Source organism: Lissotriton helveticus, chromosome 12, assembly GCF_964261635.1.
Source record: "Lissotriton helveticus chromosome 12, aLisHel1.1, whole genome shotgun sequence".
NCBI lineage: Eukaryota > Metazoa > Chordata > Amphibia > Caudata > Salamandridae > Lissotriton > Lissotriton helveticus.
Genome location: NC_136073.1, coordinates 42,108,187 through 42,125,940, shown reverse-complemented (window position 1 = coordinate 42,125,940; position 17,754 = coordinate 42,108,187). Strand labels below are relative to the sequence as shown.

General features: G+C 49.2%; 1 protein-coding gene across 1 annotated transcript in view; it reads right to left on the bottom strand.

The window, feature by feature from the left end:
• GIGYF1 (GRB10 interacting GYF protein 1) overlaps positions 1-17,754 on the bottom strand; it is a 1,662,840-nt gene that overhangs the window by 1,419,998 nt on the left and 225,088 nt on the right. The window contains exon 4 of the mRNA XM_078668650.1: positions 12,118-12,194. Coding sequence (XP_078524776.1) covers positions 12,118-12,152 — 35 coding nt within the window. The 5' untranslated portion in view covers positions 12,153-12,194. The remainder of the gene's footprint in view (positions 1-12,117; positions 12,195-17,754) is intronic.

The window sequence follows — 17,754 nt, the reverse complement described above, 5'->3', positions numbered from 1 at the left end:
CTCTGAACTCTTTATGAGGTCAGAGGCAAAATCACATAACAAGTTACTCTTAGAAACACTTTAAATAGCACAATTTACAGTTAGGCCCTAGGGGCGCGTAAAACCATATATTAAGTAAGTGGTATAAGTACCAAGACTCGGGAAAAGGAAAGGCCTAGGGCCTGGAGAATCGCTGGGGCTGCACTACCTGAACCTTAGGTTAGGAGTAGGAGGCCCACAGGCGGCGCGTGCAGTTTCTTTACACACACACACGTGAGTCCATGTTAAGTCAATGGGAACTTAGAAGGTAAGTAATTGAAGATTTAGGACACTTCCAGTCTAACTAGTAGGAAATAACTAAAAACTAGACACTTGGATAGTCAATACCCTTGGGAGCACCGAAGTACTCTCGTTACCTCACCCACAGGAAGCGGGTGCATAGGTGTGAAGATGTGTCGGGTTTCGCCGTTGAAGTCTATGGAGTCTGTGAAGATAGATGCTGCAGGCGACCTGGAGGAAGATGTCCGGGTGGATCCAAGGGTGGATCGAGGATGAAGAAGACCTGAAAGCAGAGGGGACAGAGTCTGGGTCACTAGCCAGTCGTGAAGCTGGTCTCTTCAGCCACGCGGACCAGGAGGTGTCGAAGACGACCAGATGCTGGAGAGGAGCTGTCCCACGAAGGTTCTCACAGATGGAGGAGTCGACCGCCGGATTGGAGTCAACAAGCCTTGGCAAAGGCAACCCACGCAGGATACAAAGAAGGCTTCTGATGCAGACCAGCAAGGTCTGAGGTGCCTCACCTTTGCAGGGAGGCAAGGGCCAGTCTGGAGCAACCAGACCAGCGAGTTGGTTTCAAAGGATTGTCGTCACAGAGGCTACTAGTCAACGGGCCAGCAACCGGACAACGCGTCGAGCCACATCTAAGTCGAAAACCAGTAAAGCAAAAGTAAAAAGTAGGGGTGACCATAGGAAGAAGACCCTACTCTCCTACAGGGAGCACCTTGAACTGATCGTGGACGCCAGCCACTGTGAATTGCAGGTATTTGCAATGCTTGGGATGTACAGGGATATGGAAGTATGCGTCTTCCAAGTCCAGAGAAGCCATAAAATCTCCTTCGTTTAGACAGCTTAAAACTTCGGCAAGCGTCCCCAATAGAAAACTTTCTTCAGAAACTTGTTGAGCTTGCGAAGGTCGAGAATCGGGCGACATTCCCCTGATTTTTTCTTTATGAGGAAGAAACGGGTGTAGACCCCGGCTCCCTTCTGCAATAATGAACCTTCTCTATTGCATTCTTGTGGAGCATTTTTAAGGCTTCTTTGAGAAGGAAGTGAAGACTAGGGGAGGGGGACCCTTGGGCGGGGTAGTAGGTGGTCGTTTGACGAATTCCAGGGTGTGACCATTGTTGACTAGGTCGAGAACCCATTGATTTGAAGTGATCTGTTGCCACTGGTGAACAAAGGCTGAGATCTTTGCGCCCACAGGGAGAGAGTGAAGACAACTGGTGTCCTGCTGAGCTCATTGTTTCTGTTGGAATCGCGACCCTGATTGTTTGATCGCCTTCGTCCACCCTAGCAATAGAAACTGCTCGAGGCAGATTGTCTGTAAGACTATTGGCCGTAGGGCTGTCTATATTGTGACCGATACTGTCTATTTTGTTGATTTTGAAATCCTCTGAATGTAAAGCCACGACCTCTGGCTCCTTGGAAATATCCACGCTTGCATTGGAGAACAACTAATGATTTTGCCGTATCAGTATCAGTCTTAATGGCTAAAAGGGCCTCCTCTATGTGCTTTCCGAATAAGGAATCAACATCATAGGCCATGTCTAAGATTTGTGTTTGTACCTCCGGCCTAAAAGATGTTGCTTTAAGCCATCCTTGGCGTCTAAGTACTGCAGCGCCGGCGAGTTGTCTAAAGTTGGTGTTAGCAATATCTAGAGAGCAGTCTATAATTTCTGATGCTGCTCACTCCCCTTCCAAAAGTATTTTCGTTGCCTCTTGTCTACTTTCTTCCGGGATGAGGTCCATAAATTCTGTCAATTCTGACCACATCTGGCGGTCGTAACGACCGAGAACGGCCAGTGAATTTGCTGCCTTAATGGAGAGTGCTGCATTAGCGGAGAACTTTTTCCTGATCAAGTCCAACCTCCTTCCTTATTTATCCGGCGGTGTTGAAATTGGCGTAGGAGGATTTCTGGATCTTTGTTGGGCAGCCTGTGATATAACTGAATCCGGTCGTAGATGACCTATCAGAAAAGATGGAGTATCCAGAGGAGCACGGTACTTTATCTCACTTCCTTCATTCCAAATGTAATCAATAATGGGAATCGCTCTGGTTATTTTCCTATATTCTTCTTTAAAATCAAGCAAGAAGCTATCCGTGAGTTCCATCGTGACTGGTAACTGAAATCTGGTTGCCGCACGTTGCATCAGGTTGTGAAAACCACTGATGTCCTCAGGAGGAGAATCTGATGGTGAGGAATAGGCGGAGAAGGCATGAGAATGATTGTCCTCCCAAGGATCCACATTACCAGTATTGTCGGGTAATTCACCCTCTTCAACAACCTCTTCGTCCGAGGAAGAAGTTGTGAGAAGTTGGCCTGGTATATGATGATCACTATTCTAGTGATCACCTTGCACCAGTCCAAACAACCCTTATGGTGATGGTTGTAAGTCAACCTTATAGACCAGCTATCCTAGTGGTAGCTTGACCAGAACAGTTTTTAGGCTACAAGGCTCTTGAGGGCGTGTAAAGCCAGCTGTTTTATCACATGTAACCCCTTGAATATCAAATGAAAGGACACCACACAGGATATATATAAAATATATATGTATTTATTTACTAACACACTCCTCTGAACTCTTTATGAGATCAGAGGCCAAAACACATAAGATACTTAGTCAGAATACGTTAAGTTGCACAATTTACGGTTAGGCCCTAGGGGCGAAGCAAACCATATATTAAGAAGGTGGTATTAGTACTACATCACGTGAAAAGTAAAGGTCTAGGGAATCGCTGGGGCTACACTATCTGAACAATAGTTTAGGAGTAGGAGGCCCACAGGCTGCGCGTGCAGTGTCTTTACACACACGCGTGAGTCAATGCAAAGTCAATGGGAAGTTAGATTTAGAAGGATTTAGGACACTCCCGGTTTAGCTAGGAGGAAACAACTAAAGACTACTTGGATAGTCAATGCCCTTGGGAGCACCGAAGTACTCGCGTTACCTCACCCACGGGTGCATAGGTGTTAAGATGTGATGTGATGCAACATTTATATAGCGCACTGTGAGAAGTTGGCCTGATATATGATGCTCACTAGTTCTAGTAATCATCTTGTATCAGTCCAAACAACCCTTATGGTGATTGGTTGTAAGTCAACCTTATAGACCAGCTATCCTAATGGTAGCATGGACAAAGCAGTCTTAGGCTAAACTCTTTTGGACTGTGAAGCCAGCTGTTTTACCACAATATAACCCCTGGAATACCAGATGAAAGGACACCACACAGGTGGTTATGAAACTAAACAGTATATTTATTAACAACAACACCTCTGAACTCTTTATGAGGTCAGAGGGCTAAGCACATGACAATCTCTTACGAAAAATACTACAAGTTGCACAAAATTACAATGGTGCCCTAGGGGCACGACAAACTATATACTAAGTAAGTGGAATGTGAAAGTTGATAAAAGGAATGGAGCTGTCCAGAGGCTGTAGGATCGATGGGACCCCACGCAGATCTCGTGGATGCTGGAGGGCTGATCTTCGGTGCAGGGGCTGCTCGGGGCTGGGGCTTCTCAATCCCCACAGCACTTGGTCGAGTTTACCTCGGGAGTCGTGCTGGAAGCAAAGTGCAGGTTCGTTCAAGATGGCCGGTCCCACGTGTCTCGTCGCACCCACGGGTCTCAGCTTTGCTGCAGATGTGAGCAGGGTATGTAGGGTCAGACTGATTTGCATATAGCCATGTCTGAACTGGGGTGGCAGAGTGGGCTAAAGAATGGTGATGGATTAAACCCAGATCAGTTGACTGGGGGTGAGTGCTTGTATTGTCAACGCTCCGTCCATCATTTCCTTTGGTTTTGCTTTGTTCGCCATAAGTTGGCAGGGTATGCTCAGACGTGAGTCCCTTGCTCACTTTGCCACTGGATTCAAGCAAGCCGGGCTGAAGACGGCTGCAATGCCAGAAACCGGTCCTTGGAAGCTTGTTTCTGGTCCAGGGAAGGCATGGCTTGGCAGTTCGGGCTGGACTCTTCCCATGAGGCACAGGGTCAGACTGATTTGCATATAGCCATGTCTGAACTGGGGTGGCAGAGTGGGCTAAAGAACGGTGATTGATTAAACCCAGATCTTTTGACTGGGTGTGAGTGTTTGATTGGTTCAGATGCTCCGTCCATTACCACCCCCTTTTGTACACACACAAGTAGCATCAAAGAGAGAACTCAGGCCTGCCACTGCAGTGCCTGCGCACAGTTTGTCAAACTGCTACGTTGTCCTGACAAGTGCACCCACTTGCCAGGCCTTACCCGTCCCTTTCGAAGCACCTCAGACACCCCTATGGTAGGTCAAGGTAACCTCCTGGGCAGGGTGACGTGTATGTGAAAGGTACGGCATGTACTGAGGTGGGTAACATGTCCTGACAGTGAAATACTCTCCATTTCATTTTTCACTATAGAAAGGCCATCTTGCCCATAGGACAGAATGGGGAGATTGTGTAATATGTTTCCAGCCTATCCTCCCAAAGGCTGAAGATGTAGAGGTGAAGTTTAGTAAGCCTGAACTCACAATTCAATAACGTCTTTTTGTGAAGGTGGTTTTTGCATTGTGTGTTTAGAAACCACTTTTAGAAGTGGCTGGGTTTTTGTGCTCCAACATTTGTGCGTCTCTGCCTGGTTGTGGATTGACTGTCTGGATTTGAAAGAGATAGGATCTGGGGAATGTCTTAACCCCGGGGAGGAGGTGAGACAATCAGGCTGACCTGCATCTGGAGTGTAGGGGGAGGAGTAGCCCCTGGAGGTGAAGAGGCCTGGGTTGCTGCCATAAAACAATGGCATAATTTTCTGCTGAGTGAGTAAGGATCCAGACCCCACTATCAAAGGAAGAAGGTGTCACTGGCAGGGAGACACCCAGAACTGGTTTGGACAGGGGTCAGTGCCCCACTGAACACAGACTTCAACGAAGTTGAGGGGTATAACAGAGCTGAAGGCCCTAAACTTTGGGAAAAATGGATTCATGAAGACTGAAAAGGATTGAAACTACTTTTTGGTCAAGGGGAACCTCTGCCAAGTAAGAACCAGCTGAACAGACTGAAGGAAAGGACTGACCCTTGCTGTGTGTTCTGGGGCTGGCCTGCAGTTTGCGGATTTAACCAAGGAGAGGCTAAGGGACTTTGCGGTGTGCAGTGCCCCCCTGCTTGAAAGGACTTTGCTGTTTCCTGCAGTAACTTATCCCCACGGGCCAGAGGAGAGTTAGCTCCCTGTTGTGGAAACTCAGGAACACAAAAGTTTCCAGGTGTGTCTCAGCGACGCTGTGTGCATGTGCTTTATGCAGCCCGAGACCCTTGTGAGGATTGCCCTGTGATCGTGTGCACCCGGAACTCAAGTGAGTCCCAGCAACGCTGTGTGCGTGTGCTTATTGCAGCCGGAGACCTTAGTGAGGTTTGCCCTGTGATAGTGCACACCTGAAGCTCAAGTGAGTCTCAGCGACGCTGTGTGCGTGTTCCCTGTTGCAGCCTGGGATCTTTGTTAGTGCCAACGGCCGAACCTGCATCCCTGGAAGAGTTGTGCTGCCGGCCCGAGCTGCCATTGCCAGAGCAGGACCACCTGAATCGGAGAGGAACGCTGTCTGCCTCTCCCATTCTTGCAGCGCGAGCCTCTGCTTCAGCTCACAACGCAGCCCGTACTTGGCAAGGAGTGGCAGTACCGGGCCGGAGTGCAGAGCTGCACTTTGGTTTACATCATACCCGTGTGGGGGGCATATGTTGGTAGAAGCTGATCCCAAGTCAGTACCAGTGGCAGAGGGACCGTCTGAAGCACCGTGACCGGTGCCGCAGTGTATTACGCATTACATTACGAACTACCCGATTGTTGCATTACGCATTGCATTAGTTTGCATTATGAACTGCTGGATTGTTGCATAACGTACTGCATTATTTTTACATTGCGAAGTGCTGGATTCTTGCATTACGTACTGAATAGCATTGCATTAGGACTGCATTGAATCATCTAGAATTGCTCATTAATACCTCCACAACCTACAAGGGCTGGCTGGCCTAATAATCAGTCAAGAGGAATATTACAAATATGCATATGTTGGATTTATATCATGTGGTCTCATCGTGTATCTTTTTATATAAACATATACTTGTTTTTTTTATGGAACTCGTGCGGAGTCCATTCACAGTGTCATCATTGGGTTACTAAGAGCGTGGTTGCAAATACTTTACACACTTGCCTTGGAGAGAAGCCTGGCTGCTCGTGCCAAGCTACCAAAGGAGTGAGCGGGGGCTATCTGAGAAGGGATCCTTCCTTTCCCGGACGTGGAAGCAAGGGTCCCTATTTGGCCTAAGGTATCTACCTCAGCCAACTAGAGAGCCCCCAGGTCTAACAGTGCATTTAACATTAAATCAAACAGTGGCATCAGTGTGGGTTTAATAAGCTGAGACGTTTGATACCAAACTGCTCAGTCTTTAGTAAAGCCTTCATGGTGCTGTGGAGTTCGGGTGCCAAACTCACAACCCATGGTATAAAATGGCTTTACTGCACTTACAATACCTGTGAATGGCACTGTAGGGGCCCTAGCTCATGCCACTGTGCCCTCACCTGTGGCATAGTGCACCCTGCCTTAGGGGTGTAAGGCCTGCTAGAGGGGTGACTGACCTATGCCACAGGCAGTGTTTTGGTAAGCATGGCACACAGGGATGTGTGCCATGTCGACTTGTAGTTTTAGGTTCTCCCCAGCACACAGTCTGCACTGGCAGCGTGTATGGGCCAGGAGAGGTGTCTGAGGGTGGCAAAACATATGCTCCAGCCCTCAGAGATTTTCTCTGGCTACAAGGACCTTAGTGCCCATGGCACCTTTTACTTGGGACTTTTATGTAGGCCAGAGGAGTGCCAATGTGAGAGCAGAGGTACAGTTTTGGGGAAAGAACACAGGCCATGGGTACCCGATTAGCAGGAACCCCCGAGCACACAAGCATCAAGCAAAAAGTAGGGGCAACCATGTACAAGCATTGGAAATGCAATAGGTCTCGCATTAGAAAAGTTGGAGTTATTGGTCTTGTAAATGACATATTTTATTTATTTGTTGGTTTTTAAAATTGGTAAATTGATGGCTTTGTCATTTACAATGCCAATAGTTATAACTTTCGCGAATGTGACACCTATAGCATTTGGAATGCAACATGTTTTGTATTTACGTGACTTAGATGGCAGCTCTGGTCGTTAGGCCACATCTCTAGAGAGCAGGAGAGTGCAGCAGGGGAGAGAAGCACAGCAATGCAATAGGTCTCGCATTAGTAAAGTTTGAGCTATTGGTATTGTAAAGGACACATTTTTTATTTATGTGCTTGTTTTGAAAATAGCGAAATTAATAGCTTTGTTATTTACAATGCCAATAGTTTTATCTTTCTCAAATGTGACACCTATTGTAACACAATATGTGTTGTGAGGGTGAGTGAGTGAGGGTGAGTGAGTGAGGGTGAGTGAGGGTGAGTGAGTGAGGGTGAGTGAGTGAGGGTGAGTGAGGGTGAGTGAGGGTGAGTGAGTGAGGGTGAGTGAGGGTGAGTGAGGGTGAGTGAGTGAGGGTGAGTGAGGGTGAGTGAGGGTGAGTGAGGGTGAGTGAGGGTGAGTGAGGGTGAGTGAGGGTGAGTGAGGGTGAGTGAGGGTGAGTGAGGGTGAGTGAGGGTGAGTGAGGGTGAGTGAGGGTGAGTGAGGGTGAGTGAGGGTGAGTGAGGGTGAGTGAGGGTGAGTGAGGGTGAGTGAGGGTGAGTGAGGGTGAGTGAGGGTGAGTGAGGGTGAGTGAGGGTGAGTGAGGGTGAGTGAGGGTGAGTGAGGGTGAGTGAGGGTGAGTGAGGGTGAGTGAGGGTGAGTGAGGGTGAGTGAGGGTGAGTGAGGGTGAGTGAGGGTGAGTGAGGGTGAGTGAGGGTGAGTGAGGGTGAGTGAGGGTGAGTGAGGGTGAGTGAGGGTGAGTGAGGGTGAGTGAGGGTGAGTGAGGGTGAGTGAGGGTGAGTGAGGGTGAGTGAGGGTGAGTGAGGGTGAGTGAGGGTGAGTGAGGGTGAGTGAGGGTGAGTGAGGGTGAGTGAGGGTGAGTGAGGGTGAGTGAGGGTGAGTGAGGGTGAGTGAGGGTGAGTGAGGGTGAGTGAGGGTGAGTGAGGGTGAGTGAGGGTGAGTGAGGGTGAGTGAGGGTGAGTGAGGGTGAGTGAGGGTGAGTGAGGGTGAGTGAGGGTGAGTGAGGGTGAGTGAGGGTGAGTGAGGGTGAGTGAGGGTGAGTGAGGGTGAGTGAGGGTGAGTGAGGGTGAGTGAGGGTGAGTGAGGGTGAGTGAGGGTGAGTGAGGGTGAGTGAGGGTGAGTGAGGGTGAGTGAGGGTGAGTGAGGGTGAGTGAGGGTGAGTGAGGGTGAGTGAGGGTGAGTGAGGGTGAGTGAGGGTGAGTGAGGGTGAGTGAGGGTGAGTGAGGGTGAGTGAGGGTGAGTGAGGGTGAGTGAGGGTGAGTGAGGGTGAGTGAGGGTGAGTGAGGGTGAGTGAGGGTGAGTGAGGGTGAGTGAGGGTGAGTGAGGGTGAGTGAGGGTGAGTGAGGGTGAGTGAGGGTGAGTGAGGGTGAGTGAGGGTGAGTGAGGGTGAGTGAGGGTGAGTGAGGGTGAGTGAGGGTGAGTGAGGGTGAGTGAGGGTGAGTGAGGGTGAGTGAGGGTGAGTGAGGGTGAGTGAGGGTGAGTGAGGGTGAGTGAGGGTGAGTGAGGGTGAGTGAGGGTGAGTGAGGGTGAGTGAGGGTGAGTGAGGGTGAGTGAGGGTGAGTGAGGGTGAGTGAGGGTGAGTGAGGGTGAGTGAGGGTGAGTGAGGGTGAGTGAGGGTGAGTGAGGGTGAGTGAGGGTGAGTGAGGGTGAGTGAGGGTGAGTGAGGGTGAGTGAGGGTGAGTGAGGGTGAGTGAGGGTGAGTGAGGGTGAGTGAGGGTGAGTGAGGGTGAGTGAGGGTGAGTGAGGGTGAGTGAGGGTGAGTGAGGGTGAGTGAGGGTGAGTGAGGGTGAGTGAGGGTGAGTGAGGGTGAGTGAGGGTGAGTGAGGGTGAGTGAGGGTGAGTGAGGGTGAGTGAGGGTGAGTGAGGGTGAGTGAGGGTGAGTGAGGGTGAGTGAGGGTGAGTGAGGGTGAGTGAGGGTGAGTGAGGGTGAGTGAGGGTGAGTGAGGGTGAGTGAGGGTGAGTGAGGGTGAGTGAGGGTGAGTGAGGGTGAGTGAGGGTGAGTGAGGGTGAGTGAGGGTGAGTGAGGGTGAGTGAGGGTGAGTGAGGGTGAGTGAGGGTGAGTGAGGGTGAGTGAGGGTGAGTGAGGGTGAGTGAGGGTGAGTGAGGGTGAGTGAGGGTGAGTGAGGGTGAGTGAGGGTGAGTGAGGGTGAGTGAGGGTGAGTGAGGGTGAGTGAGGGTGAGTGAGGGTGAGTGAGGGTGAGTGAGGGTGGGTGAGGGTGGGTGAGGGTGGGTGAGGGTGGGTGAGGGTGGGTGAGGGTGGGTGAGGGTGGGTGAGGGTGGGTGAGGGTGGGTGAGGGTGGGTGAGGGTGGGTGAGGGTGGGTGAGGGTGGGTGAGGGTGAGTGAGGGTGGGTGAGGGTGAGTGAGGGTGAGTGAGGGTGAGTGAGGGTGAGTGAGGGTGAGTGAGGGTGAGTGAGGGTGAGTGAGGGTGAGTGAGGGTGAGTGAGGGTGAGTGAGGGTGAGTGAGGGTGAGTGAGGGTGAGTGAGGGTGAGTGAGGGTGAGTGAGGGTGAGTGAGGGTGAGGGGTTGAGGGTGGGTGAGGGTGAGGGTGAGTGAGGGTGAGGGGTTGAGGGTGAGTGAGGGTGAGTGAGGGTGAGGGTGAGCGAGGGTGAGGGTGGGTGAGGGTGAGTGAGGGTGAGTGAGGGTGAGTGTGAAGGGAGATGTATATGGGCATATAACGAGAAAGCGAAAGTGAAAGAACAGGTGATGTGGAGGACTCAGAGGTAATCAGAACGGAGCCGAACGCAGAGGAGATGGCTTCGAGCTCCAGTACAGGTAGAGAGAGGAATGACAAGGACACGAGGGCAGCTTGGGAAGGACTTCTGCTGATTACCTTCAAGTACCGTCTTCCACTGCCAAGTAAACTGCTCTCAGGACAGAGAGGGCAGAGGGGGAGCATGAAACAGAAGACAGGTATAGTGACTAAGCAAAGGGCAGGGCGGCAAACAAGAATAATGATCATACGGATAGGGGTTCAAAGGCGGCAAGGATGAGGCTCATGAAATTACGCGTTGGCAATTTGGATAAATACATTAAATGATTACGTTAAACAGAGTAGGCTATAGCCAGAGAGAGGAGGCATGCAGGGAAAGAAGTTAAGGCAAGAGGGAATCCAGGCCAGACTCTCCTGCTCTGGATTCATAATAGAGTGTGAAGAGGGTTATTAGATGACGTGCAATATTAGGATGTAAAACTGTTAACAAAAAAAACCTTTAGAAATAAACATTTTTACGCAATAAAGTGCTATAGTAGTTTGATGCACTAAAATCACACTAACGCTGCTATGATTTGTTCCTGGCAGTGCTCTTTGCAACCAGACTGGAGATGCATATGAAGCGGTACTGATTCTCACAAGAATGAAAACTGGTCTAATGAACAGACTATATGTTAATAGACTCATCTATGAAACAGCAACTTTGTTACCCACAAAAACATAACTAAAACAGACAATAGGTCCAGGTCATTGTTGAGATTGCACACAACTTAAGACACCGAAGGGGAGACACACGGCGGGCAGGGGAGGGGGCGGAGCGGGGAGAGCGGCATGAGGGTGTGAAGCAGCCGGGGCCTTTGAAGTGAAGCTAAGCTTCACTTCAAAGGTGTGGGAGGAGTGTGGCTTTGGGAACAGATGGCGATTTGGTGATGTGCACGCGCATTTTAGGTCAATGCGCTTGCGCATTGACCTAAAAGCGCACGGGCACAGCACCAAATCGCCGCAGTTAGTTAAACTTTGTTTAAAGCCCTATAGTCTCGCTTCTCTCAATGCGTATGCGCATTGATAGGTCACGAGACCTAAAAAAGGGGCACTTTACTACAGGAGGAACTACTCATCATATTAACCAATGAAAAGCAGGCATTTAGGATGGACAGCAGGAGGAACCAATGAAAAGATTTTTGAAGGCCATATTCTAGATACAGCATGTTTCCAAGAAACCGCGCAAGTACAGCGTAGGCGAGACCTAAAAAAGACCTAAAGAGACCTAAAAAAGATGGAGGCAGAGCCTTTTCAGTGAAGGCAGCTGGCCACTGGAACTCCCTTACTGGTCACCTTACTTGCCTGAAGATGCAAATTCACTTCAGCAAGATCTCAAAAACCTGGCTCTTTATCCTGTTAGGAGATCAGTATTAACTGCGCAACTTAGACCCAGCCATCTGTTGAGTTGTATATGAGGGCTAGCTATTAGTGCCTTGAGGCATTTGCGCGCTCATATAAATCATGTCATTTCACAACAGCACGGCCTCTGGAAGAACACAAGTGCTCAAGCACCCTGGCACCGCCTTCTGGCAACATGTTAATCACCTGACAAGCGCCTGTTATCAGCACCCTTTTGCAGAAATAAGCATCCACCTGCCCACATCTATATAATTTGCAATGAAAAAAGCAATCACATGCAGAGCAACACTCATACTAGCACTGAACAAGGAAAATGGCTAAACCGAGACAAGAGATAAACTGGCAGAAAAAAAGACAACTAGAAGCATGTACTTTGGCAAAACAATTAGGAAGAGTTGCACAGGTGGACGCATCAGACCAGAGATGGCCACACCAAGCTCAGGACAAGGATGGAGACCAACACATTGATTTACATTCAAACCAACAGGATCACCTACTTTTAAAATGTAAAATAGACCTCAGTTTGAGATTCCCTTCCCCACTCAACTAAAAAACAAATATACATATAAAAATAAATATACCATTCTGGTCCAAAGTTGAGGGTCTCAGCAGCCATAGCTCTCTCCCCTTTAAATCTTTTGTTTTCCTCTACAGTGACCTGAAAGACAAGGATTAATACATTCAACGATTAGCCCATAACTGTAACTTTACAAATTGAGACCGCAAAGGCACTTAAGAAAAGGATGCCCAGTGTAGGGATGCCACACACATGAGATGGATGCTTTTATTAGCCACTCACATTCATAACCTACCTTGACTGAAAATGTTTAAAGCCACTGGGATTCAATGTTAAAGACCATTTAACTTTTGGTACCACCTTTAAGGGAAAACCATGGCGCTGGAGAGAGCAGAGAAGAACAAGCATTGGCACAGCAAATAGGTCTCGCATACGTGAGAGCTATTTGCGTAGGTAATTTGTTTTTGTCATACCCTACACGAGTGTGGCTGCTGTTCATAAAGGATAAAAGTTAGTGAGATGGGGTGGAGTGGGTCGAGCAGTAAGGCAGCACAGACTGAACTCCAGGCCCATTGTTTTTATATCAAAAGATATAGTTGTTTTATCTTTAGAACCACAGGTATCAAAATATACTGCTCTCAATACGAGAGGTCTCAGATAAGTGGTAGTTCCAGGACTGGAGCCTAGATTCAGTCCTGGGGTCTAAGCTGAAAACAATTTAGTGAAAATGTTTTAGTTGTTGCAGTGATTTTTCAGGAATATAAAGCTATTTTAAAAGTTCACACTTGGAAACTGTTCAACAGAAATCTGGCAGTTATCCAATGGGAGAAAATTCAGGTTGCAGGTAAAGTACGATCTCGTTACATTTGTAATCCAGTACTGGGCTCCTGGGTCCAGCACTGGGGTCTCAACTTAAAACAGGTAAGTAATTACGTGTCAGTATTTCCTATGATTTTTAAAGAATATTTCAAGTTTTCAAAAGTAGACAATTAGAAGAAATTTCATAGAAAAGCAGACAATGGATTCTTATGGAGAAAATACAGATTAAGGGTAAACCCGGTTCAGGTTACTTTTATGGTTCAATACTGGGCTACAAGGTACAGTATTGGCTTCTCTCCTGATCACAGGTGAGTACTTGGGGAATTAGTTACTACGCAGATTTTATAGGAATATTTCAAGTATCCAAAAGTAGGCACTTCGAAGATTTTTTGAGTCAAACCACTCAATGTTATCCAAGGCAGCTAGGTGAGTTACTGGTTTCCAGGTGAGTACTCGGCTGGTGAAGTTAAGGTTCAGGGCATAGACTCAGGGGTCCCCCACGGTCAGGTAGGTAGTGTAGGTTCACCCTCACCGGCACAGGAGCGGCCGTATGCAGAGGTAGTTAGGCCCAATGTTATCCAATGAGGGGCAGGGGGCCTCCGGTTGGTGACTGCTGGCTAGCAGGCCACGCGGCTGTGGGAGCTGAGCTCCTGGTCACTTGTTCTGGGCAAATGGGGAAGTAGGATAGGGCAAAGGTGGCACGGCCAGCAGCATTCGGACGGCTGGGTGCAGGGTGCTTTTGAGCAGTCGGGCGCTCAATGTTGTTCAATGGGAAAGGTCACAAGCGAACAAAAGTTGCAGACTCGGGGACGGAGACTCTTCAGGGGCGACCACCACTTCGAAAGGTAAGTTGGGATCTTGGAGCACAGGTAGGTACCCCAAAGGAAGGCACAGGCGTCTGTAGGGCACCGGGTGCAGGGGTGTCTTTAGGTGTCGGGGAAAGCTTACCCTTGGCTGGTCTAGGTCGAAGGGGCCCCTGGTTTTGAGTCTGCAGGCGTCATCTGGTTCGTCGAGGAGGGTCTTTGGGCACTGGACTTTGGGTCCCAGTCGCCCGGCATACGTCCTCTTGGTGTTGGATCACTTGGGCACGGGCCGGGCTCGGCAGGTGCAGAGTGGGCTGGTCCGGAGCTTCCTGGCTGGCACCTGGGGTGTTGCAGCAGAGCCTCTGCTGATGAGTCCCAGTCTTTAAGAGGGTCAAGGCAGGCAGGTCCTCTGGGTGTCCCAAGGTTGCTGTCCGCTGGAGTCGAGGGAGTTTGGGCAGGAGCAGGTTCCAAGAATCGACAGGCCGGTAGGGCTGGGACCAAGCCAGTTGTGGTCGTCCTGTTAGCAGCTGCACGGCAGGTCTTCCTCCTCTTGATATTTTCGTATCTGGATCTGAGGAAGGAAGGCTCAGGGAGCCCCTAAACACGGAATTTAGGAGCGTTACAGGTAGGGCAAGGGCAGGGACCAATAGGTCCTGTCCTGGGGTGGGTACACCCCCTAGCCTGCTCCTCTCCTGTGAGAGGTGGGCAGGAGCCTAGCTGTGATTGGGCAGGGTTGACCATCTTCAAGATGGCCGGAGCTCGGGGTCGTGCTTCACCTCGTCTCCCCCACCTGAGGGGTGGGGTTGGCACAGGCTGGCACCCCACCCTTCCTGACGTAATTCTTCCTGCCAGTCTTCCCGCCAGAGTGGGCGGCAGGACTGGTGGGAGACAGTTGCTGGGTAGAGCAAATGGTCTGGAGAAGCTCACAGAGGCGGCAGGCCTTTGAAGCTTCCCCATGCCCATCTTGGGGGAGGAGACCTAGCACCTCGCCCAGGATGTGCATTGTAGCAGGCCCAGGAGAATGGGGGCTCTCCACCCAGGGGTCCAGCAACATGTCTGCTGTGTTGCAGCTTCTCAGTCCAGACGTGGATTGTGGGTTAGGCTTCAGGGGGGATCTCTAAGATGCCCTCAGGTGCATTTTTCATTAAATCCCACACCAGCATCAGTGTGGATTTAATGTGCTGAGAAGTTTGCTACTAGACTTGTCAGTCTTCTGTGTAGCCATTCTGGTGTTGAGGAGTTCGTAATGTCGACCTCCCAGCACCATATACTCTTAATGGCATCATTGCACTCAGCCTGCAAAGGCAGTGTGTGGGTGCCAGGGAACAGGGCCCCTGAGGGTGGCACAATAAGTGCTGCAGCCCTTAGGGGTCTTCTCTGGTCACCATGCCCTGGGTACCATTTACTAGGGGCCGACAGGTGGCCAGAGATGCCAATTAGGTTTTAGTTTCAACACAGTTTTAGGGAAGTAACAGGCCCTGGGTACCTGGTTGACATGAGCCCAGGGCACACTGTCAAAGCACATCAGCAGTCGGAAAAAAGCGGGGGCATACCAATGCAAGAAAGATGGCACTTTCTCACAAGCCCTTAGATGCCTTCTCTGGTCACAGTGCCCTGGGTACCTGTGATACCATTTACCAGGGGCGGACCAGTGGCCAGAGATGCCAATTGGGTTAGTTTTAGGGAAAGAACACAAGCCCTGGGAACCTGATTGGCAGGGACTCTGGGAACACCAAAAAAAAAGTCCATCAGTAGTCTGGCAAAAAGTGGGGGGGTTACTGCAACAGAAACTCACTTTCCTACACTAACCCTGAACTTCCCGACAGATACCCCTCCACCGTTTATATGGCGATTCAATGCACGCACCTCTTAGGTCCGCTATATAAAGAGAATATCCGGACGGCAATTGAAGATTTTTTTTAACACAAACAACAACTCAGTAGACTGTGCAGGCACGCTATGGGAGGCCTTCAAGGCGACATTGCACGGTATCTATAACAGTACCAATTCTGGTATATTAAAAAATATACGCACAACTGAAGAACAGTGAAGCATGCATTCAACAGTTGGGAGGCAGAACAAGACACCACCCACACTGCTGCTATCTTATTAGCATCAGAGATGAACTAACCAATTATAATTAGCTGGCAGATGTTGAAATGAAATACATCTCCCGTCGACACACCGCTAGGAGAGGGGGACAGGTTTGACCGAATCTTAGCACAGAAAGTACGCGTTGAACACAAACAGTACCACCATTTTGAAAATGGTAGACGCCACAGGTAAAACACTACGACAGCAATGGTATACTAAACACATTTATGGACACATATGGTACACTATTCGCGACACAGCAAGCACAAGAAATCCTTTCCCATATAGATGACATACCACTTGCATGACTCTCAGATGCCCAACGGGATAATCCCGCACAACCAATCACCACAGACTATGTACAGGAAGCCATAAAAGCACGACCTAATGGCAAAACTCCTGGGCCAGACGGCTTTACAGGGGAATTTTACAAAGAATACTCTGCGCTGCTCATCCCATATATTTTTGAAATGTATGAAGAGGCATATAATAACCAGATCATCCCGCCAACACTGAGCGAGGCGCTCATAGTGGTGTTATTGAAACCAGATAAAGCTCCGGAGCAAGGCGAATTGTATAGACCACTATCCCTCATAAATACGGATGCAAAGATACTGGCTAAGATCACTGCCACTAGGCTGCAACACCTCATGCAGACAATTGTCCTACCGGATAAATCCGGCTTCATACCAACTCTTTCAACGGCACATAACATCTGTACCATATTTGCGCATCTACAACAGCTAAACCCTGAATTAGAAGCTGTGACTGTGCTCATTGACGCAGCTAAGGCATTCGACTGTCTAATGGACTATCCATTCATGGTACTGCAACAGATTGGGTTACCACACATACTGTTTAACTGGATGATCAAACTCTTTTATACTAAGCCCACAGCATATATCACAGTGAATAAGGAAAATGCTACTTACCAGTATGCATCTGTTCTTGGCATGTAGAGCTGCAGAGTTACACACTATGCATAGATGGCCACCTAATGTTGGGCCCGGATGTTTGCAGTTTGTTTTGTTGTAGAAAAGTCTTTCGGAGTCACGGGATAGGTGACTCCTCCTTAGGATGATACTGCGCATGGGCATCGGCTCCACCCCCAGATTGTTTTTCGCCAGTAGGGAAGTGATGGAGCTGTACAAGAAGCAGTGATGTCCATGTAATTTGTATCTAATTAAGATAATACTGGAACAGATAAAGGTAGCCGGGGAGGCGTGTGGGCGTGTGTAACTCTGCAGCTCTACATGCCAAGAACAGATGCATACTGGTAAGTAGCATTTTCCGTTCGAGACATATGAGCTGCAGATTACACTATGCATAGATTGAGCCCAAAATGTCCACGGACTCGATAATTCTCGCCTCGGTGCCTACTTGAATCATGGGTTCACACTCTGCAGCTCTGGGCAATAGCTTGCTTAATCTCCACTACGGCCCCCCGTGGCGGGATGCCTGGTCTTCACCTTGGGGATACCCAGTAGGGGTAATCTCGCAGGGAAAGCCAGGACGGGTTCCCAAAGCAAGCGCTAAGAGACCTGTCGGTGATTTGGCGCTATATAAATCGAAATTAACATAACATAACATAACATATAGCAGTACCCACACCTAGCGGCGACCACCAGTATCTGTTGCAGTTGTTTGAAACAGTGTTTTTAAAACAGTTGGCTCACAGTGGCTAGTTTAGTTTGCACATCTACACAATAACGTTTTGTGAATGTGTGCGGTGTAAGCCATGTAGCTGCTCTGCATAGGTCATCTAAAGGGATGTTCCCTAAGAACGCCATTGAAGCACCTATCTTTCTTGAGTGGGCTTTTGGAAGAATTGTTAACGTGCGTTTTGCTTTTTGGTCAATTTGTATGCATCTAACTATCCATCTGGCGATGCACGAGTGGGAACTTCACCCGCAAGTTCTTCAACCGTTCTTCCAAAGGTGGGGACATGTTGGAAAGAAGGCAAGATGAATAGGAAGAGCGGCTTG